The sequence below is a fragment of the Staurois parvus genome, unplaced genomic scaffold (assembly GCF_062004578.1).
Source record: "Staurois parvus isolate SC_StPar_1 unplaced genomic scaffold, SC_StPar_1.0 ptg000671l, whole genome shotgun sequence".
Classification (NCBI taxonomy): Eukaryota; Metazoa; Chordata; class Amphibia; order Anura; family Ranidae; genus Staurois; species Staurois parvus.
In genome coordinates, this window is record NW_028318467.1 from 4,337,662 (window position 1) to 4,361,946 (window position 24,285).

General features: G+C 43.0%; 1 protein-coding gene across 2 annotated transcripts in view; it reads left to right on the forward strand.

The window, feature by feature from the left end:
- Positions 1-24,285, forward strand: part of ROBO4 (roundabout guidance receptor 4) — a 138,434-nt gene that overhangs the window by 55,455 nt on the left and 58,694 nt on the right. For both annotated transcript variants that reach the window (XM_089652128.1, XM_089652129.1), the window contains exons 4-9: positions 5,933-6,053; positions 6,510-6,648; positions 9,522-9,649; positions 11,678-11,799; positions 15,267-15,492; positions 19,262-19,383. In XM_089652128.1, coding sequence (XP_089508254.1) covers positions 5,933-6,053; positions 6,510-6,648; positions 9,522-9,649; positions 11,678-11,799; positions 15,267-15,492; positions 19,262-19,383 — 858 coding nt within the window. The remainder of the gene's footprint in view (positions 1-5,932; positions 6,054-6,509; positions 6,649-9,521; positions 9,650-11,677; positions 11,800-15,266; positions 15,493-19,261; positions 19,384-24,285) is intronic.

The window sequence follows — 24,285 nt, forward strand, 5'->3', positions numbered from 1 at the left end:
GTCACCAGGCATCAGGTCATTTGGCTCGCCAGCGGGCACCGCGTCATCTGGCAAGGCAGTGGGCACCGAGTCACCAGGTACGACAGCGGGCTCTGAGTCAATTGGCACGACAGCGGGCACCGAATCAGGTACCGGATCATCTGGATCAACAGCGGGCATCGAGTCAACTGGCCTAATAGGATAATCAGGCTGGATCAGTTCATTATACTGGGTAGAAGCATCCGGCTGAGTAGAGGCATCCGGCTGAATAGAGGCTTCAGGCTGAGTAGAGGCATCAGGCTGAAGAGAGGCATCAGGCTGAAGAGAGGCACCAGGCTGAACCACGGAAGGCAGGTTCTCAGACAGCAGGCTCACCGGTTTGGATACTGGCAGGATGGTATTGGTTGGAAAGAATTTTCGCTTTTTTCTGGTTTTAACTACTGGAGCACTGCAAGTAAACGCAGGTCTGCAAACGGATGGAGCAGCTGGAGACAGAGAAGAGCTGGAGGATGGAACAGGAGAGGGAGCAGTTGCTACAGAGGGCTTTTTTACAGGGTTAAAGGCAGGATAGGTGCAGCGAGTGGGAACAGGGTACTGACATGCGGTAGATAGCAGGGCAGGAGGAGCTGTTGGGAATGCAGGAATAGAGCTTTGAGGAAATGGATTAGAAGCAGGACTGGGTTTTTGTAGGCTGACTGAGGCTGGGTGCAACAAATCTGTCCATGTCTGCAGTATGGGTTGAACAAAGCTCAGCTTACACAAAGCCTGTCTGACCAAAGACTGCACTGCATTTATACAATCTCTTAGTGTCTGTGGTGAACATGCAGCATAATGCTCCAAGAAGCAATCCACATCATCCTCTAATAACCATACCAGGGACTCTACCTGGTCAGCACTAAATGGCGGCAAAAATTCATCCCTGCAATCGAGGGTACAAGATGAAACCAACTCCGCACAAATCTGAATCAATGGCTGCACCTCAGAGAATTCTGTGCCCTGATCTACTAGAACATGAGCGAGCCGTATACATTCTAGCAGTTCATCCCGGGTATACTCCTTCAGAGTTTGATAAGCATACTCTCTGTCATCAAACACTAGCAGATATAAATACACAACCTCATCCAGATCCATCCTTCCCATCAACAAACCAAGATGGCTTCCCTGTGCAGCCACTTCTGGTCAGGATTGGCCTTGGTGTAATGTCAGGGCTCCCGGGTGTGACCAGAGGTATGTGACTGACGCAGGGAAACGCAGACTTCAGATATGTTATAAACAATGTAATTTATTAACACTAACAATACAAACCTAAACGCAGTGCAATACTAAAACATAACACAGTGCAAACAAACCAAACCAACCACCCCCAGATAACAGTACATACAATGCAAGCGTCGTCAGGCAGGCCGGGTCAATTTCAATCGGGCAGGTAGGTACAGGGGGAGCAAGCGGAGAATGGTCGGGGTCACAGGCCAGGTTCAGCAGGTAGCGTGCAGCGTGGTACAGAGGGTCAGGCAGAGGGATGGTCAGGGTCACAAGCCAGGGATCAGAACAGGAGAAGTCAGCAAAGGTCAGAATCAAGCAGGGTCAGCAACAAGACAGGAACAGGAACACAGGTTTACAAGATACAGGGCCCAGGAAAAACACACACCAAGGCAGAGTCTGCAGGTCTGGCCATCCCTTAAATACACCAGTATAATTAGTTCCAGGTGTTTGACTGGCTGCAAGGTTGAGTCTCTGATTGCTGGGAGCACCCGCTGGCCAGCCCTGGTACTGCAGCTCATAAGGCAGGTGAGTCCCACTATTGCTGGCCAGTCCATTCCTGACACTAGCATCAGAAAATATTGAATCCTTCTTATTAAAATCCATCTGATTTGAAAATATTTCAATTATATAGCGATCTTCTGGAAAAACCAACGAACAGGCTATCCCCCTTCAGTCTATTATGAATGCTGCTGCTAGACTCATACACCTTACCAACCGATCAGCGAATCCCTCCACTGGCTTCCACTAACCCAGTGCTTCTCAATTATTTTCTGTCATGCCCCCGCTAGGAAGAAGAAAACATTTTGCGCCCCCCCGCACGACTGTAAATGACACTTGCTGACCCCTGTTGCAGTATGGTGCTGCTGCAGCCAGCATATGTGGTTGCAGCAGCACCTCTGCACTGCACACTTACCGGCTTTTCCCTCACTCGCGGGTTTTCGCGAGTCTGCTCGGCTCCGCCTCCTCGCCCGTGATTGGCCGCCTGTGTACCTTTCCTGAGCTACAGTTCTGGCGGCCAATCACCGGTGAGGAGGCGGAGCCGAGCGGCAGGAGTGAGGGAGTGGCCGGAGTGAAGGAAGGAGCAGCGCTTCCTGGATGGATCATCGTGGGAGCCAGGTAATAGACAGCAGCCCTCTGCCCACCCTTGTACTTAGTGTCCCTTCTGTCGGAAGGGGGGGGCGGCTGGAAAATACGGTATGTTCCCCGAGGTCAAACGCGCCCCCCTTGACGGAGCCTCGCGCCCCCCCTGGGGGGGCGCGCCCCACTATTTGAGAAGCACTGCACTAACCCAACGTACAAAATTCAAAATACTAACCACAGCTTACAAAGCCATCCACAACACTGCCCCTAGCTACATCACCAACCTCATCCACAGATACCGCCCAAATCGCCCACTCCGCTCCTCCCATGATATCCTCCTCTCTAGCTCCCTCATCACCTCCTCCCACGCTCACCTCCAGGACTTCTCCAGAGCCTCCCCCATCCTCTGGAACTCCCTACCACAGCATGTCCGGTCAGCCCCCACCCTGTCTGCCTTTAGGTGATCTTTGAAAACTCACTTCTTCAGGGAAGCCTATCCCACCTCCACCTAAGAACTGTACTTGAATCACCTCCACCAGATCATCCCCACAGCTATCACCTTTTGTATCACCTCCTCCTTCCTTTAGATTGTAAGCTCCACGAGCAGGGTCCTCCTATTCCTTCTGTACTGAAATGTATTGTAATTGTACTGTCCAGGGGCAGACTGACAACTCATGGGGCTCCCGGGCATTAGAGGATCATGGGGCCCCTGTGTCCTTGCCCACAATCAAAAAAGCCTATGAAAAAGGTACCAGGGGCATCTCATGGGGCCCCCTACTGACCCCGGGCCCTTGGGCAGTGCCTGAGTTTCCAAATGGTCAGTCCGCCCCTGGTACTGTCTCCCTTATATTGTAAAGTGCTACGCAAACTGTTGGCGCTACTGTATATAAATCCTGTATAATAATAATAATATGCAACGAATGCCGAAGATACAAAACAAATTCCGAAAATAAATCTGGTCAACATAATGAATATGACAAAATGAAATTCTTCAATGAATGAATGCATCCGAAATGAAAATAAACATTCTGGCATGCTCATGTCCAGTTCACATGCCATCATGAAGGAACCCTCATGTTCCACTGAACCTTGGTTGAGAAAGGCTGAGCTAGAGCCACACAAATTCACTAGTGTTTAATCACCAGGACTGACAGTTAGTTCCTTTATAAATGGAACACATGGCTTCTTATGGAGTGAGCAACACGAGTAGCATTTTGTAGTGCTTAATAACACATGATTGGAGATACTTGTGTACCTTACTCCATAAGGAGCCATTCCTTTAGTGATCAATTGCTAGTCAATTCCATTTCTATATCCAGTGCTGTATACTAGGCTGTATTCTTGACTTTCACAATCCTAATAAGGCTTTGCAGTCCCATGTACTGATTCCCTTATAATCTATAAGGATATACTGTGTCTTTTGTTTCATAGAAGACATGCTTTCCATACACTGCACTGATGATGGCCAAAAAACCTGAAACAGCTATAGCCAATTTTGAATAAATGGCTGTATTTTCTCTATACACCAGCAGTTCTGGATATGCATCTAGCTGTTGGGGCTCAAAGGGATGATTTGCATGGCTCTGCTCACTGTCCTGAGACGAGGAACACTCCTCTTATTTCTGGGATATGTGACGGAATGAGACATGTGAATACCTTCTGTTCAAAGAAGACTACACACTATTCCGTTGGAAGGCTTCTTGGTCCCTTCAGTCCCATCTCACCATGACCAATATGGTTTTGTGTTATTTTAGCTGCTGAACACTAGATGGCACCAGTGTAATAATTTGTTATTGGGCATTAATAAAATGTTCATTAGTGGGAAAAAAACCTGAAATATGACTTGAAAATCCTCGCTGGTGTCCTTGACGACTCCTCCTTCCCCATAATTGTAGTCTTAGAGATCTGGGCACATTAAAACAAATAATTAGGAGCTGAACGTTAATTAAAGACAGTGATTGATTCATACCTGGATTACTCTGTATTCTGAGATTATTCTCATTAATCTTGCTCTTATTTCATTTAAACCGTATGAATTTTTCATAATGAGCTGGGGAGATGAAAGGGATTTTTGAGGCGGTTGTGTTACTGTGACACCTCCAATAAATCCAATTTCTTCTCTGTGATCGTCAAGAAAATTTCACTTGTTATCCAGCCAGGGCCCTACTCAATGGCCACAGAATTATTGGGGAGCCAAAACATCCCCAGCAGGTAGTCAAGTATAACAATCAGTCCACCAAAAGCAGAAATTTCAGTGTTTGGTTGATGCTAGACCACCTGACTGTCTCTTCTATCTCTCAGAGTCTCTGTTGGGTGAGATCTTTGTGCTGAGTTCCTAGGTCTGCAAACATGCTGTGCCCTCTATGAAGGATTCCCACCATACATGGTATATGTTCCCGGGTCTGCATTCCTGCTGTGCATATCATGATGGGTTCCCACCATACATGGTCTATGTTCCCAGGTCTGCACACCTGCTGTACCCATTATGAAGTGTTCTCACCATCCTTGCACTGAGTTCCTGGGTCTGCACACCTCTTGTGCCCTTTCTGAGGAGTTCCCACCATACATGGTATATATTCCTGGGTCTGCACTCCTGCTGTGCATATCATGAGGGGTTCCCACCATACATGGTCTATGTTCCCAGGTCTGCACACCTGCTGTACCCATTATGAAGGGTTCTCACCATCCTTGCACTGAGTTCCTGGGTCTGTGCACCTCCTGTGCTCTTTATGAATGGAGTTCCCACCATACATGGCCTATCTTCCTGGGTCTGCACGCCTGCTGTGCCTATCATGCAGTGTTCCCAGCAAGCATGATCTATGTTCCCAGGTCTGCACACCTGCTGTGCCCATTATGAGGGGTCTCCACCATCTTTGCGCGGAGTTCCTGGGCCTGCACACCTGCTTTGCCCTTAATGAGGGGTTCCCACCATATCTGTGGTACATTCCAGGGTCTGCTCACCTGCTGTGCCCCTTATGAGGAGTCTCCACCATCTTTGCGTGGAGTTCCTGGGCCTGCACACCTGCTGTGCCCTTAATCAGGGGTTACCACCATATCTGTGCTATATTCCAGGGTCTGCTCACCTGCTGTGCCCATTATGAGGGCTTTCCACCATACATGGTCTATTTTTCTGGGTCTGCATTTCTGCTGTGCATATCATGAGGGGTTCCCACCATACATGGCCTATGTTCCCAGGTCTGCACACCTGCTGTGCCCAATATGAAGGGTTCTCACCATCCTTGCACTGAGTTCCTGGGTCTGTGCACCTCCTGTGTCCTTTATGAATGGAGTTCCCACCATACATGACCTATGTTCCTGATTCTGCACGCCTGTTGTGCCTATTATGAGGGGTTCCCAGCATGCATGATCTACGTTCCCAGGTCTGCACATCTGCTGTGCCCATTATGAGGGGTCCCCACTATCTCTGCATGGAGTTCCTGGGCCTTCATACCTGCTTTGCCCTTAATGAGGGGTTCCACCATACCTTGGATTTTTATGTATTTTATTCTACAGAGAATGTAATAGGAGAAGTGAGGACTTTAATAACACTTTTTTAATGAATGGTTAGTGGCCCCTTAACACTGTACAGTCAATGGCTCTTCCTTTGCAGGTGTCTGCCGGTAAGCTGTCCATTGCCCGTGCGCAGAGGTCAGATTCGGGGGTCTATATCTGTCTCGCTTCCAATCAGGCCGGGGAGAAGAAGAGTCGTTTTGCTCAGATCTCGGTGCTGGGTAAGGCAGGCTCCCATTTTTATGTCCAATCATGCAAGATAATATTTTACCTCTTTAATAATTGTGTTAAAAATATACTATTTTATTGGCTGAGATATGGTGGAAAGAGATGTGTCAGTGTCACACAAATCAGCCCGCGCCGCTGCTCCTCACCTTGTGACTGGCTACAGAGTTACAATGTATAGTCTGATCACTGGGGGAGAGGAGATTGAGGAAATAGTTCCTCCTGTCTGCAGCAGACTGATGATGTCATTTGAGCCTAGGCACAGTCACTGGGCTGAAGCTCAAAAGTGGCTTTTAAATGTAGTATTTCTGAAAAAAAAATGCTTTCTTACCACCTATACAGTATAACTCTTATGATGAAACCCTCATTATATATTGATGTGCATGTGGCCAAGAATTCGTAAAGGAAGGATAGGCTTGTTTTTATTCCATGTCCCCTCACCCCTCCTGCAGAGCCTCTTCTGTTCACCAACAAACCAGCGGATGTGGTCACCAAGGCTGGCAACACTGTGCAGTTTTTATGTGGAGCCCAGGGTGTACCCAGACCTGTCATACAATGGAGCAAAGAGCAGGGGACGCTCCCTACCGGCCGGTAAGTGCTAATAGAATTTAGTAAACAGTCTTTTGTAGGAAAGAACTTTTTTGCAAAATAAATGTTGCTAATTATTGTAATCATGTTATTTTTAATTTAATATTATTGAACTTTTTTCATTGACTTTATTAGACACGGGTACAGATCACAATTATACGATCATTTTTTATATGATGTTACGGGCGCGTTTAAATCAAACCGAGATTTTTAATTTTACAAATATAAAAAGGGATGCTAGCGTGGCGGTATTACATGCATGGCAGTGTGTCCTATTACTGATAGGCAGCGCTCATGTCCAGAGACCGGAAATCAAGATGGCAGACGACAGGGTTAGTGCGTGAATGGATCAGCGTGTAGTGATGACGTTCCTTGTGAACGGAGGTGTAAAACTGCAGATATCTACAGAACACCTCTAGCACAGGACGGTGATGAAACGCTCAGCCGCAGTAAGACATTTGAATAGTGTAAGCATTTCAAATTTGGGCGTATATCTGGTAGTGGTGATCCCGGCCGTGGTGGTTCCCAGCCCATAGCAGTCATTCCTGTGAACATTCAGCGCATGGAACGTCTGATCCTGGATAATCGACGCGTAACCTGACGTGAAATGGCACAAGATGAATCTTTCTGTGAGAACGGTGAACACGATCATTTATGAATGTCCTGGGATGGTTCAGGCGTACTGACAAATCTTTCTATGCCGAAGCTTTCCAAGCATTAGTTAAATGATGGCATAAGTGTATACATTTAACAGGGGAGTATGTTGAAAAATAAATGCAGTTTCCACTCCTTGAAATTTGTTCTTTTATTAGATAAACTCAAAAGTCCCGGTTTGACTTGAACATCCCTTGTATATTTGTCTTATATTATTATATTATTACATATTATTACGTAATATTATTGCATATTGTACTATATTATTACATAATATATTATTATTACATCTTATATTACATATTACTATATTATATTATGACATATTATTATATTATTACATATTATTATATTATATTATTACATATTATATTATTACATATTATTATATTATTACATATTAATATATTATTACATATTATTATATTATATTATTACATATTAGATTTTATTATTACATATTATATTACTACATATTATTATATTATTACATATTATATTACTACATATTATTATATTATTACATATTATATTACATATTATTATATTATATTATTACATATTATTATATTATTACATATTATATTATTACATATTATATTACTACATATTATATTAATACATATTATTATATTATATTATTACATATTAGATTTTATTATTACATATTATATTACTACATGTTATTATATTATTACATATTATATTACTACATATTATTATATTATTACATAATATTATATTATTACATATTATATTACTACATATTATTATATTATTACATATTATTATATTATATTATTACATATTAGATTTTATTATTACATATTATATTACTACATATTATTATATTATTACATATTATATTACATATTATTATATTATATTATTACATATTATATAATATTATTACATATTATATTATATTATTACATATTATTATATTATTACATATTATATTATTACATATTATATTACTACATATTATATTAATACATATTATTATATTATATTATTACATATTAGATTTTATTATTACATATTATATTACTACATGTTATTATATTATTACATATTATATTACTACATATTATTATATTATTACATAATATTATATTATTACATATTATATTACTACATATTATTATATTATTACATATTATTATATTATATTATTACATATTAGATTTTATTATTACATATTATATTACTACATATTATTATATTATTACATATTATATTACATATTATTATATTATATTATTACATATTATATAATATTATTACATATTATATTATATTATTACATATTATATTACTACATATTATTATATTATATTATTACATATTATATAATATTATTACATATGATATTACATATTATTACATATTATTATATTATTACATATTATTATATTATATTATTACATATTATATTACATATTATTATATTATATTATTACATATTATATTATTACATATTATTACATATTATATTTTATTATTACATAAAAATAATATTATCCTACAGGAATTTGGTGTGGTTTGGTTGTCAAAGCAGCACAAGGAGGGAATTAGTTGTGATGCAGCACTATGGGCATGCTGATAGGAGGAGAGAGTGATGAGCTTATTACTGTGCTGCTTCTCCTTTCACTGCCCAGTCACAGGCTGAGGATGTGGACAAGACCTGTAACCAAAAGTGAAAACATATGTGTAGCTAAAATATATATTTTTTATTTTGGATAGGATGGAAGGATTAGAACCTCTGTTGGGTTTTACTACTCTCCGGAGCTTTGTTAGAGAAATTTCCCCTCACTTCCTGCTCTTTTGCACCAGGCAGGAAGTGAGAGAAAATCTTCAAGAGGGACATAATCAGAAATAAAAATCTGACAGGGGTTCTACTCTTCATCCTATGAAGAAACTCAGTTTTATTGTGTCTGTGTTGCTGTTGGAGAGTTCCCCTCATTTCCTGTCTGGTAAAATGTTGTCAGGGGACAGGAAGGAGGGAAATCTTTCTGAGCCCAAATACCAGTAAACACCAGACAGGGGTTGTAATCCTTCCTGGCTCCATCCAAGACTAAAACGAGTGTGGCTGGAGGACATACAGTTTAAGTAACAACTCAGATAAGCACTATAGATTTAAAATCGATTAAGTTGGAGGAGGATACTTCAGATTTGGAGATTGTTTTGAATGTTTAACGATGGGCACCTTGCCTTGGTAGGTACGCCATAACCAATGAGAATACGCTGAGTCTGCAGCGGGTGACCGTCCAGGATTCGGGGAAGTATATCTGCACTGCCAGGAACCAGGTTGACACGGTGTCTGTCAATGCCCAGCTGGTGGTGGAAGGTAACTGCCGTCCATATGATCTCTGCGTAAATCATGTCATTAAAGCTGGCCATACACTATACAATCAGATTGTACAATCTCTGTACTATCCTGTTCAGATAGCAGCAGAGGTGGAGAAAAGGGAACCAACAGTGGGGAAAGAAGGCCAAAAAGTAATCTTCATGCTGGCCATACACACTACAATCTGATTGTACATATCTACTAACAATTATGGAGCACCTGGCGATTATTAGACTCTGACCTCCAGCCTTCCCTTCAGTCTTGCACAGTTGTACCGGATCCTCTCCTGGACTGATATTGCTTACTCTGATTTCACTGCACACTGTGAGCTTCTCACAATGTGCATTAGAAGCTGCAGAAAGTCAATTGACTGGAGGACATCATTATTTAGCCCTTTCCTCCCCAGCCTGTCTGTCCCTGGCCCCGCCCCTAACCCTCAAGGGGTGTACAATCTAAGGTCCCTAACTCACATTCATATGCAAGGGCCAATTTACACAGGATCCAATTAACCTACCAGCATGTCTTTGGAGTGTGGGAGGAAACCGGAGTACACGGAGGAAACCCACGCAGGCACAGGGAGAACAGGCAAACTCCAGGAAGGAGGTGCCGTGGCTGAGATTATTAAAGTGGTTGTAAATCCTTACATATACCCAACAAAATGACTGGCCTCAGGTGATACACAGAGAAGCAACAAATCTTTCTACATATATTGTACCTGTCTATCTGTAGTCTTCTCTTCTCTGCATCCATTCAAAGTCCAGAAATTATGAAGTTTGTCTGAGCTTACAAAATGCAGGGGGTGGGGATCTGAAATTACGCACTGCAGAGCTCAGTGAGGAGAGCTCTGAGAGCTGATTGACATCACTGTAATATAAATGGAAAGGTTTTATTTAAAAATGTCAATAGCATGTTGATGGGGGGGGGGGCAGGAGGGACCAAGGAAGGAAAACATAAGCAGATTAACCACTTCCCATCCGGTCGCTGTATATAAACGGCCGGATGGTGGCACCCACCATTTTGGATTGTGCGCTCCCTGGGAGCACGCGTGGCACTGTGATCACCAATCGTGAACACCTATCGCTGTACCGGACCTCTGTGTGAGGTCCTGATCATGTGATCACTGATTCCTAGATTGTAAGCTCCGAGGAGCAGGGCCCTCCTATCCCTCTTTATATTGTAAAGCGCTGAGCAAACTGTTGGCGCTATATAAATCCTGTATAATAATAATAATGATTGGCCAATCAGTGATCACATGAATAGTAGCAAGCAAGATGTCACTTCTGGCATCATTGCTTACTACGTGTGAAATCTGTGAATGATCACAGAGATCACATGGTACAAGGCTATTCACAACAGCCTTGTACTATGTGACAAGCTGTGACCAATCAGAGCTCACACAGTAGTTCTCAATGGCTGCAGGAATGCAGCCAGAGAGAAGGAGAAATGATTGCTTTTACAGCCTTTATGGGTGTAAAAGAAATCAGTGTTAAAAAAAAAATCTTCATCACCCCCCACAAGTAGTAGAGTGTCGCTATGGGGACACTGTACTGCTAGGGTGACAGTATGTTAAAAAAAAACCAAAACACATAAATAAGAATATAAAAAAAATAAAATAAAAATGTAAAAAAATGGTTGTAAACTAATTTGGGTTATTTTTTTTTTTACTAAAAAGATAACTGAATAAATTTTGAAGATTTTCAAGATTTATGAAGAAAGATTATTTATTTGCTAAATTTTATAAGAAAAACACTTTTTTTCAAAATATTTGGACTTTTATATAGCAAAAAAATAAAAATCCCAGTGGTGAATAAATACCACCAAAATAAAGTTTTATCTGTCTGAAAAAAATGCTAAAAAATTCATATGGGTACAGTGTTGCATGACGGCGCAATTGTATCGCAGCGCAGAAATCTGACAATTGGCCTGGACAGGAAGGGGGTGAAAGTGTCCGGACTGGAAGCGGTTAAACATGAACTTTACATTTATGGAGCAATAAACGATGTATTTGTATTGTATGTGTCCTTTCAGATCCTCTGGATACGGGTCAGAGGGACAGACAGAAGGACATCCTCCAAGAACTAACAAGTGTGCGAGTGTATCTGGACACGGTGACTGTGCAGAACTCTTCATCTGTGCAGCTGCAGTGGAAGGTGAGATAATGGAGTCCTGTCTGGGGAGAACCACCCATTGTCCCTTGTAGTCGTCACTCCCATCATGGAGGAAATTCACTAACACGGCCGTCTTGCGGAGATTTCAGAGCCTTAAACAGATCAAATGGCTCAGTGATGGGAATTCATAAACCATCTGCTTCCTTTGCTCATAGCAACCTACCAGCTTCTATTTTCCTTTTTTTTCCCTTTTCTTGCTGTGCTCCATAGGAGACAATGTTGAAACAAAGTTTGTCTCAGACATTTTTAAAATGTTTCCCCATGACAGGTAGTGGTTGTCAAGATAATATTCAGCCCCTTCTGTCTCCAAAAGCTGGCAGATAATATTTATTACATATAATGCTGCAAAAAAACTGTCAAAGACTGAAGATTTACTAGAGGGAATGGTCAGAGATTGCTCTGCAGGAGTGGGTAGGGACAGGGGCGGACTGACAACTCATGGGGCCCCCGGGCAATAGAGGATCATGGGGCCCCTGTGTCCTTGCCCACACTCAAAAAAGCCTATGAAAAAGGTACCAGGGGCATCTCATGGGGCCCCCTACTGACCCTGGGTCCTCGGGCAGTGCCCGAGTTTCCAAATGGTCAGTCCGCCACTGGTTAGGGACTGATGTCATGCTAAAGGACAGTCAGAGACTAGGGATATGTCACATGAAGTCACTAGGCTTTTAGCTCAGGTTCACACTGAATACAACTTTGAAATCATGCGACTTCACTTGAAGTCGGATGTCAGTGCAACTTCAGGTGCGACTTGTAAGACACCTGTGCGACTTCATGCACAGATGTCTATGCAAGTCGCACCTGAAATCGCCAAAAGTCGTGAAGGAACTACTTTTCAATTCGCACCGATTAGAACAGTTCATTGGGTGCAACTTGTCATGCGATTTGAACTGTCAAATTGCATGACAAGTCACATCGGTGTGAATGGGGGCTAGTATTATTATTTATTTCAGGTACTTATATAGCGCCGTCAATTTACACAGCACTTTACATATATATTGTACATTCACATCGGTCCCTAACCCTCAAGGGGTGTACAATCTAAGGTCCCTAACTCACATTCATATGCAAGGGCCAATTTACACAGGATCCAATTAACCTACCAGCATGTCTTTGGAGTGTGGGAGGAAACCGGAGTACACGGAGGAAACCCACGCAGGCACAGGGAGAACAGGCAAACTCCAGGAAGGAGGTGCCGTGGCTGGGATTATTAAAGTGGTTGTAAACCCTTACATATACCCAGCAAAGTGACTGGCCTCAGGTGATACACAGAGAAGCAACAAATCTTCCTACACACATTGTACCTGTCTATCTGTAGTCTTCTGTTCTCTGCATCCATTCAAAGTCCAGAAATTATGAAGTTTGTCTGAGCTTACAAAATGCAGGGGGTGGGGATCTGAAATTACGCACTGCAGAGCTCAGTGAGGAGAGCTCTGAGAGCTGATTGGAGGGAAGGTAAACTTACCCCTTTCACACAGCACACAGGAACAGACCTGAGGCTGTCAATCACAGGCTGTGTGCTGGTGATCCCTCTCCTGTCACCTTTTTTCTCTTGGTGTCAGGAATACTTGTGAGAAATGATTCATGAAAATAGCTGAGGAATGAAGCGGCAAACAAAAATGACACTTAGTGCTCTGGATAGAAACAAGTACGCACTATAATGGGATATGCCTTGCTCATATTTCATGTGTGAGGTTTAGAATCACTTTAAGGGACCATGTACGAGTCAATGCACATGCACCCTGTACTGACTTCTGGGGCCCAAGGGCTGCAATTCAAACACCAAAGGGCCAGGGTCAGGGGTCTACGGGTTATATTTAGGGAAAAAAAGTGCATAGTCATTTGTCAAGAAAATCTGCATTCAGTCTCTGCAAATTGGGCAAAAACAAATAATATGAAGTTATTTCCTCTCCTGAATGAATGTTCTTTTATTATAAACCACATAAGGTACAATGCCACATTATGGCCACTGGATGCAGCTGAAGATAACAGGAGATACATCTTTGTAACAAGAGATACAATGTAACGTTTCTAGAGAATACTAGATTTATTTGCCAATTCTTTCTAGTAGTCTCTAGAATTGTTACATTGTATCTCTTGTTACAAAGCCGTATGTATTTCCTATGCTCCTTCTGTTTCCTCAATGTGATTTCAGAATCTGATCGACCGAAGTATGATAGTATTCATGAGCAAAGTATTATGTTTGTGCTAAGAAAATGTATATGGCGAGTGCTGAAAAATAAATGAAAAGCCACTAGCACAGAAAGGCAAAGGTAACATACACCTGTAAAGTATATAAATAATAAGTATTAAATACCATCAAGTGAACCAATTATGCACATCAAATAAAGTGAATGAGTACAAGTGTAATGCATAAAAGTCCATCCAATATAAATGGAATATAGAAAGTGTCCGTGGAACTACAAGGCACAGCAATCTCGGTGTAGAATGCTCAAACTGTGATCCTGATCCAGTGAGGAAATCCAACACTTCTCAGGGGCGGACTGATCATTCAAGCACTTGGGCACTGGGTCAGTAGGGGGCACCATGAGTTGCCCTGGTACCTTTTCATAGGCTTTTTTGGGTGTGGTTTGAGTGTGGGCGAGGACAGAGGGGCCCCATGATCCCCTATTGCCCGGGGGCCCCATGAGTTGTCAGTCCGCCCCTGCCACCTCTATTAGATGTCAACTTGCCAGACAACTACTGGTAAATAGGATACACGTAGATCACATCGATGAAGATCAAATAGAGCCAAATTATATAAACCGGACTTCTCCACCAAAAAGTAAACCGAGAAAGGACCTCTTCCTAAGGAGAATAGCTCACCACGGGAGCCCAAAAACGGTGCATAGTGTAGTATTTTATTAAAATATAGATAAAACAATCCACGCGGAAATGCACTGAGCATATATTAAAAACTGTACCAAGATGGCCGCCGCTCCGGCTGTGGTGGTGTGACTTCAGTATGTGCGGCTCTACCCGACGCGTTTCGTGCACATACACATCTTCAGTGGTACGCCCATTGCCAACGTCATTTAACGTCCATTTAAATAGCCTGCAAGGTCCAATGTTAATGAGTCGGCACCATTTTGTTGAAGTACACGGCCAGGAAGTAACTCCTGGTCAGAGAATGATCTCATTATAGAAGCCATCATCCCGGAGCCGATATAAATGAAAAAGGGACACCACATTCACTTTATTTGGTGTACATAATTGGTTCACTTGATGTTATTTAATACTTAGCACTGCACTTTACTACTATCTTTGTGCTGCCGATCGATGTAAAAAAATCGATAGTTTTTCACCCTGGTCAATGAACTCAGTTAGATTGAAACCTTTCTACATGGAGTTTGATTGATCGGGTTATAAAAACGAAGTATGTGGCCACCATAATACATATACATGTATTGATGATTAAAAAAAATATATCTGTGGTGTGATTTCTTCTTTAGGTGTCATCACTGTCACAGTACACTGAGGGATACGTCGTATTTTATCGCCCTTATCTGCCCCCAGATTCTGAATGGGTAAAATGGCGCTCAGTCCCGCTAACCGAAAACAGCGCCATCATCCCATCTCTGGGGAAAGGACAGAGGTACGAGTTCAAGGTTCGACCGTATGGACGGGCAACCTTCGGCACTGACAGCAACATCAAGCACATCCAGATCCCAGAGGGAGGTAAAAAAAATGGTGCACAGCATGATACCGTGTGTTCTGATGTCGTGTCAGCAAGGGAAAATGTCACCAGCACACCGGGGATCACCAATATGGGTCCAAAAGGCAACATTTCGGAGTCTCACAGGACCCCTTCATCAGGCATGTGTCACATGTCTGATGAAGAGGTCCTGCGAGACTCTGAAACGTTGCCTTGCTGTAACTATGTGATCGTTCATTAAAACTTTTGTACCCATATTGGTGATCCCCGTTGTGCTGGTGACATTCTACCTTGCTGATTCTGTTTGGTTCCAGCTGACGGTCACTGCAGCACCCACTTATTCACACCGCCATTTTTAGCGCAGGAACGTGTGCGTTTGGATTGTATACTTGTTTCTATGAAAACAAAAGTGCTAAATAAATATACGATCTGTAACATATAGAAGACATTAGAACACTGTACTCAACTATAGAGACAACTTATAAATGAACACAAAAGGTCAGCTATTTTTTCAGTTTTGCCCATTTTCACTGGTTATTTAACCCTTTCAATGCCAGACCTGTTTTTGCATTTTTTTGCACAAGTTGAAAAAAATAATGTAATAATTTGTAATAGTGCGAACAAGGCAGTGACCACTAGGTGGCAGTGTACATCTGTCAAACAACTACCTATGGTAAGATCACATTCCTGATGGTGGGGCTGGTGAAAAATTATTAAAAAAAAAGCAAAATGACAAAATATCATTTTTGGTTAGTCTAACAGAGTGCTAAATCTACTATCATCAGGAGTTTTATGCTTCGCGTGTGTGAATATTGTTATTTTATTTAATTCATTTATATTCTGACATATTCTGCAGCTCTTCACTGAGAACACTGCAACAGAGGTCAGTCTCTGCACCAGAGGAGCTTACATTCTAATCTCCCCAACACAGTCACACACTATTAGTATTTTTTATTATTATTATTATACATTTATGTAGCTCTGATATATTCCTTACTGCTGTACAGAGAACACTGAGCCAGTCACATCAGTCTCTACACCGAGGGAGCTTACATATTAATGTCTCCATCACATTCACACCCTATTATAATTACTATTAGTGTTGGGCTTGATGTTTGAGTTGAACGTAAGTTCGACTCGAACATTGGCCATTCATGTGTTCTGACAATGCATTGTGATTGGCCAAAGCAATGCACCTGACCATAGGTCAGGTGCAATGCTTTGGTCAATCACAGCACACGATGACGTCACAAGGGGGCGAGGTCACCTGGTTGACAACACAGGTGGCCCTGCCCCTTAGGTATTTAAGAACTGTCCGGCCGGCACAGCTATCAGACAGCCGGGAGCCAGCGTTGAGAGCGTTTTTATTTTTTCTTTCTTGCTTTGTTCAGGTCGGCGGTGGCAGCGGGCATCGTGATTGACGTTGGATCTACTTCAGGGGACATTTTTTTTATTTTCAGTAAAGGATGTCAAATTGTCAAAGACTGTCTACTGTCATTTTTTACACTACCTTTTTTTGTGAATGAGTAGCGGTACCATGTAACCCATACTTATTCACATGGGGGGCATGATCTGGGGGCCCCCTTCTTAAAGGGGGCTTCCAGATTCCAATCAGTCCCCTGCGTGCAGACCCTCACAACAACTGGCCACACAGTTGTGGGGAAGAGGTCCTTGTCCCATCAGCATTGAGACAAGAATCTTTGGGGGGGGAGCCCCCCTGCCCCAAAGCACCCCCTCATGTTGAGGGCATGTGGCCTGGTATGCTTCAGGAGGGGAGGGGGCTTTCCCCCCTTTTCCTGACCTGCCAGGCTGCATGCTTGGATAAGGGTCTGGTATGGATTTTGGGAGGACCCCATGCCATTTTTTTTTTTAATTTTGGCGTGGGGGTTCCCCTCAAAATCCATACCAGACTTGAAGGGCTTAGTATGGATAGGGGGGGGAACCCACAATGTTTTTTTGGCTAAATTTTTAATTGTCGGCAATTCTGTTTACATTCAGCTGTCAGCAGGGAACCCCACTGACAGCTGAAACATCAAAAGAATGTTTTCCCTAATAAAATACTGCAGGACTTAATAAAATAACTCATGCAGGATTTTAGTAGGTTTTTTGGAAAAATGCTGTGCAGTGTCTTACTGCATATTCAGATGTGGGAAAATACCGCATAGTGAGTTGTCCTGGTTTGAAGTTCGCAGTTAAACTTTTGTTCGGTTCGAGTGTTCGTCCACGAACCAAACAGGGAGGTGTTTGGCCCATCACTAATTATTATACATTTATATAGCTCCTGCATATACTGCAGTGCTGCATAAAAAACACTAAAACATTCACATCAGTCTCTGCACCAAAGGAGCTTACACTCTAAAGCCCAACCACAGTCACACACTATTATTATTATACAATTATATAGCTCTGACATATACTGCTGTGCTGTACAGAGAACACTGAGTCAGTCACATCAGTCTCTGCACCAGATGAGCTTACACTCTAAATTCTCACCTCAGATACACACTATTATTATTCACATTATATAGCTCTGACATATTCATCAGTGCTGTAAAAAGAACATTGAGCAAGTCACGTCAGTGTCTCTGCCAGAGGAGCTTGCACTCTAATGTCCCACAAGAGGCATACAGACACTGGAATGCCACTATAGACAGTGGTGTATTTAGGTTTTGTGCTGCCCTAGACAACACTAAAATCAGACGCCCCCCTCCACCCCCCATAGAGAAAGCCTGAAACCAACCAACACCACCCCCCATCCAAGAGAGCCTTCCACTACCACCACCCTCTATACACCAGCCATCCCCTCCCCCCCAGCGAGAGAGAGAAAGACACTCACCTTCACAGCTCTAGATATCCCCTGGAATGAAAGTCAGGCTCTGCATACACCGTCAATCAAGGAGCCCGCAGTCTCTCTTGGATCTCACTAGGTCCCCATGCCGCGTGTCCCTTCTTCCAGGGGGCAATGCTGCCCCCCTGAAAAATGCCGCCCTAGGCAAATGCCTTGTGGTAAATACACCCCTGACTATAGACACACAGTTTAGGGTGGAAGCCAATATTTTCTAGAAAGGGTCAGTAAACTACATACATGGGGAGAACATACACAAACTTTCAGGTAAAACCCTGGCTGTAATGTGCTCAGGACCCCAGCACTGCAAGGCCATGGTTTAAATGTAAAATCTCTCTGCTGAACGATATTGGTTCACCCGATAAAATGGTTGCTTCACATAGAATCTGCAGAACCCACACTATCCCTACGGCTTCCCCCTTTCATCTTACCGAACAGAAGGGGCGCCAATCTGAGTGTAGAGGGTTAATAATTTATTAGTAACATATGGTATGAAAACTACTCACAAATGTAAGAAGTTAAAAGGCATTGTAAAAGTAATCCTGATAGTCAGCCAGCGATGTAGTAATGGATCCTGGTCATTCAGGATGAACGGAGATGGAGCCGTCAGCTGCCAGCGGTGCAGGGAGTTTGAAAATGGCCCTGTAACCAGCGTGGACCTGGCGGGCGACCAATGTCAGAGCAAAGAGAAGTCAGGTGACGCGTTTCAAAATGCTTGCTTCTTCTTCAGACCTCTGAAGGAGAAGCAAACGCTTCGAAATGCGTCACCTGATTTGTTAATTTCTTCTGTATCCCCTTTCATCTTACAAGCTGCTTTGGAAGCCATAAAGGTGAATGGTTGATTGCTGTGAGCAGCACAGACAGTTCTTACTTCAGACACTTTCATAGGTGTGGTTTTGTGCTTTGAGTAAACCATTCCGTAATATGAGTTTTGTATCCTCTTGTAGTTCCTGGGCACGCTCCTCGGGACCTCAATGTCACCCTGGTTGATGACAGCAGTGGGTCAGTGATAGTCAGCTGGGAGCCCCCACCTCCGAGCACCCACAGATTAAACATTAATGCTTATAAGGTAAGTCCTTTATTGCCATCATTGTACAAGGCTTAGTCCTACTGCTCATGTGTTCAGCACTGCATACAAGCTGCACCCTGGCATATACCTACATAGCCACTCCACCATGAGGTCCTGGGCACATGTAGACTACACACCAGGAAAGGGATTGAGGAGGCTCTCTTCCAAGTACATTGAACAAGAATTCAGGAACTTCTTACAAGCCATCAACTACCCACAGCCCACTACCTCCAATTGGGGAAAGAACAAAGAGAGGGCGCACAGGCCTAGTGCATTACCATAAAAAATGTTTAATAAAAAATAAAGTAGGTGTTGTACTCACAAACGACAATATAGTCAAGGCACATCATAAAAGAACAGCTGGGTCAACACCGCGCTGAGTAACAGTCTGCAATAGGGAGTCTAGACATCCAAATCTGACGCGTTTCAAGGACCTACCTCTTCCTCAGAGCCACTACCTCCTATTGTATGGATGGACTGGTCAGGAATAAACCAGGGTGGGCTGACATGGGCATACATTGGCATGCAATGCCCAAGCTTTGCCATGTACTTGGAGCAAATGGAATGAAAGTTGTGGGACTTTATAGTTATTATTATAACTGTTATATTGATATTTGGAGCGCACATATGAATTACAGGCTGGAAGCTTGCAGATATGCAGATGGTGAACTAGTTTGAATGGCCAGCTGCTGACAAACCATGTGTCTCAGTACTTACCTAGTCCAACGACCGTCTGTCTACATTTAGTCCAGTATACATCATCATTCATTAGTCCTGATGAAGGGGAAATTTCTGACTCCCACACAAAATGTGATGGCTCTGTGGGACATTCTCTTATCTCTTTTTGGGAAATAGTTACATCTGGATGTCTAAACCTCTGGTGTGGCTCTTCAATCTTAGATTCAGCCTGTATGGCACAAAGGGGCACAGATTTTTCAAGCTGGATATTGTAAGACGATTCCTTCTTTTTCTTGCTGATTAAGCAGAGGCTAAACTAAATGTGCACACAACTCCACTTACCCAGGGGCGGACTGACAACTCTGTGTCCTTGCCCAAACTCAAAAAAGCCTATGAAAAAGGTACCAGGGGCATCTCATGGGGCCCCCTACTGACCCTGGGCCCTCGGGCAGTGCCCAAGTTTCCAAATGGTCAGTCCGCCCCTACACTTACCTACATGTTTCGCTACTTAATCTGGCTTCATCAGGGGAACACTTTGTGTTGTGTACCAGCAAAAACGCTGTGTGCATAGTAATGACCCAATTATGAAAAAATGAATAAAAAAGGAAGAACTCATTTAGTGCTATGTGTGACTGTTATTGCTGAGCTTGTGAAAAGTGATCCGTAGTGGATTGCCTTTCAGAGATGTTTGACAGGTTGTGAGAAGACGATATGTCAACTCTTACCTAAAAGATGCACCACTCTGTGTGCATTGCAACTAGTTTTAGGGGCAGCTTTGGCATAGAACCATTCACTTAAATGAGTAACGTTTGGTGTCTGTACTGCCCACCGAAAGCAATAGGGGGGACTATTTTGTGACATGGCCAAGAAGAAAAGCATTGTGGGCATAGCATTCTTACACCTCCACCCAGCTGTCTTTGCAGGTTCACGGGAGCGGTAAAAACGCAGCTCAACCGCCTGGTTTACCGACACCTCCACCAAACACAAACACACAAGCAAGCCATCAAAGTGGTTGTAAACCCCTGAAATGAAAAATGAACAAAACATATCCTTCTGTAGTGTGTACTTGCTCCAGTCTATATCACTTCAATCTTCAATCAATCTTAGTAGGCTGCAGATAAGCGGGTACAACTTATGTTGGTGGATTTGTTTAATCCAGCCTTTCTCAACCAGGGTGCCCAGGCACCCTGGGGTGCCTTAAGATTTCTTCAGGGGTGCCTTGGCAAAATGTCTAAAAATTGCCCAATAGGGCAAAGGCACAGCTTTTCATTACAACCTTCTAGTCGCCGGTTTTCTGACAACCAATGACATCATCTGGCTAAATGGTTAGCACTTCCGCCTGGCAGTACTAGGATCGCTGGTTCGAATCCCAGCCACGGCACCTCCTGCCTGGAGTTTGCATGTTCTGCCTGTGTGGGTTTCCTCTGGTTACTCCGGCTTCCTCCCACACTCCAAGGACATGTTGGTAGGTTAATTGGATACTGTCTAAGTTGGCCCTTGTATGTGTATGTATGAATGTGAGTTAGGGAGCTTAGATTGTACACCCCTTGAGCGTTAGGGACTGATGTGAATGTACAATATATATGTAAAGTGCTGCGTAAATCGATGGCGCTATATAAGTACCTGAAATAATTAAATAAATAAGGAGGCTGTCAGTTGCCTGCACAGCATCCTAGTTTGACCCTCCCCTGCCCCTCTCCATCAGTGCTGGGGTCACATTAGCTCAGTGATGGAGAAAAACTGAGGGAGAGGAGAAACACTGGAATACTAGTCAGTATCAGTGTGCAAAAGTGTATTTGCTTTGGAAGAATAAATCCCCTCTAATGTTGGGTGTCCTACATGTGTGGATGTTGCTGCGTTATATAAAACTATTAGAATAGTCTTTCACATTTTAGAATGGGATGCCTCAAGACCAGGGGCAGACCATTTGGAAAATTGGGCACTGCCCAAGGGCCCGGGGTCATTAGGGGGCCCCATGAGATGCCCCTGGTACCTTTCTCATAGGCTTTTTTGAGTTTGGGCACGGACACAGGGGCCCCATGACCCCCTATTGCCTGGGGGCCCCATGAGTTGTCAGTCCGCCCCTGCTCAAGACTGTCCATAATTTTAAAGGGTACCTTGACTGAAAAAAGGTTGAGAAACACTGGATTAATCTCTGTATCATCTGAGGCTATTCACTTCACTGAGTACATATAAGGGTTTTACATCGCTCTAAAGTTATAAATAAAAATGACATTTTATGTTTGTTCTTTAGACATATAGTAAGGATAATAATATATGTCACATTATCGTTCATTATCGATTGACATGAAATGCTTCCTATGGAAAGGCATCATCTAAAAGATATATTCAGCACAAACTGTCTGATGAAGTAAAATGATAGTTTGGGGCTCTGATAATTCCGTCTGGAAGGATCAGACAACTTTTATGTATCCATCATGTACCTGTATCTTCAGAATGTTCCCAGAATAGATACAAAATGAAAAGGAATACATAGAAAGCTAAAGCACAATAAAGGAAGTTGCTATAAATCACGATGATGATGAGCAGACAATAGGTGAAACTCTTACTTGTGCATAATAAGTATTCTGATTGATGCAGAAATCCAGAGCGTGTTACAAATCTAGATTACATTTTATCACAAAGAAACAAGACTGATGCCATTCATGTCTGACAGGTGAATCTTTATTAATTATATTGTCAGTTTCACTACAAATTAACATATACTTATCTCAAAGCTTTGCCGGAGAAGAGAGCAAGAAAACACTCACACAGCAGGAAAGATTTTTCACTCCCAGCAGGAGAATGTCACAGACTTTGCGGATTGACGTCTAGATTGTAAAACAACTGAGCTACGCCATGTCCGCAGATGTCTTATGATGATGTCTTAGAATTGCCCTGCCACTCTTATACTGTATATAATAAAGGGCCACTAAACATTTATATTACAACTTACATAGAAGAGATTTGTAAAATATATCTAAACCCATAAAGAAATTATTATTATACAGGATTTATTTATTTTTTTTTTTTAAGTCCGCAAACGTGCAACTATAACGAAAAAAACCCGTAAGTGTTCACAAAAAAGTGCAAGTGCAAAACACCACACAAAAAGTGCACTTAAGGGTGTGCTTTGTCCTACCCCCGAAGGGGTTGGACCGCTACCCTGATCCCCCGGGGCACGAAGCTCCTGACAGGGACAGGATTCCCATTTGGTCCTCCTGGCCAAAAGGCCTGGTGGACCACGGTTCCTTATGTCCAGCCGAAGCCGGACATCCAGTACTAGGCCAGGGGGTTCTCCCGAAGAGAAAACCCCCTAGGGACAGGGGAGGAAGGAACCGTATTGGCCACACATCCTCCCCCTAGACTTCAGGGCAGGCCCGAGGACCCACACCCTCCATCCTGTGAAAAACACACACAAAAGTAAAAAGTGACAAACGTGGGGTGAAGGAAAAATAAATAAATAAATAATTAAATAAATCTATAAAAATAATAAAAAGTGTCGTGCCCAAATTGTGCACTGACCAGACCCTGAGGCCTGTAGCAAAAAAATTGCCCAGAACTTGACCAAAAGGCCCGGTCCTAGAGGCGCAGTGCAAAAAGTGTTTAAACTCGGTGACCATGTGCTCATTCACAACGTGGGGTCCCACACCCAAGTGCTACTCAGAGCACCCCTGAGGCGACTACTCAGGGGGCACCTAGTTTGCGGACTCTCTGCCTTCCCAGCCCCTGGCCAGACCAAGGTAGATCCGTCCAAATCAGGAGGTACTGGGTCCTTCAGACGTTCCAAAGGGGAATTACTCCCAGGGCCCCAGCTTAACTTGTGGCGCTCCCCGGTTTCTGTTCCCCCCGTAATAGCCATCCAGACCCCCATCATACCAGTGAGGGTACTATACAACAACCATCCCCGCAAAGCTAGAATGGTCGGGAGCACCCCCACTGGACACTGATAAGAACAGATACAGGATTTATATAGCGCCAACAGTTTGCGCAGCGCTTTACAATATAAGGGAGACAGTACAATTACCATACATTTCATTACGGAAGGAATAAGAGGGCCTGGCTCATGGAGCTTACAATCTAAAGGAAGGGGGAGGTGATACAAAAGGTGATAGCTGCGGGGGATGATCTGGCGGAGGTGATTCAAGTACAGTTCTTAGGTGGAGGTGGGGTAGGCTTCCCTGAATAAGTGAGTTTTCAAGATCGCCTAAAGGCAGACAGGGT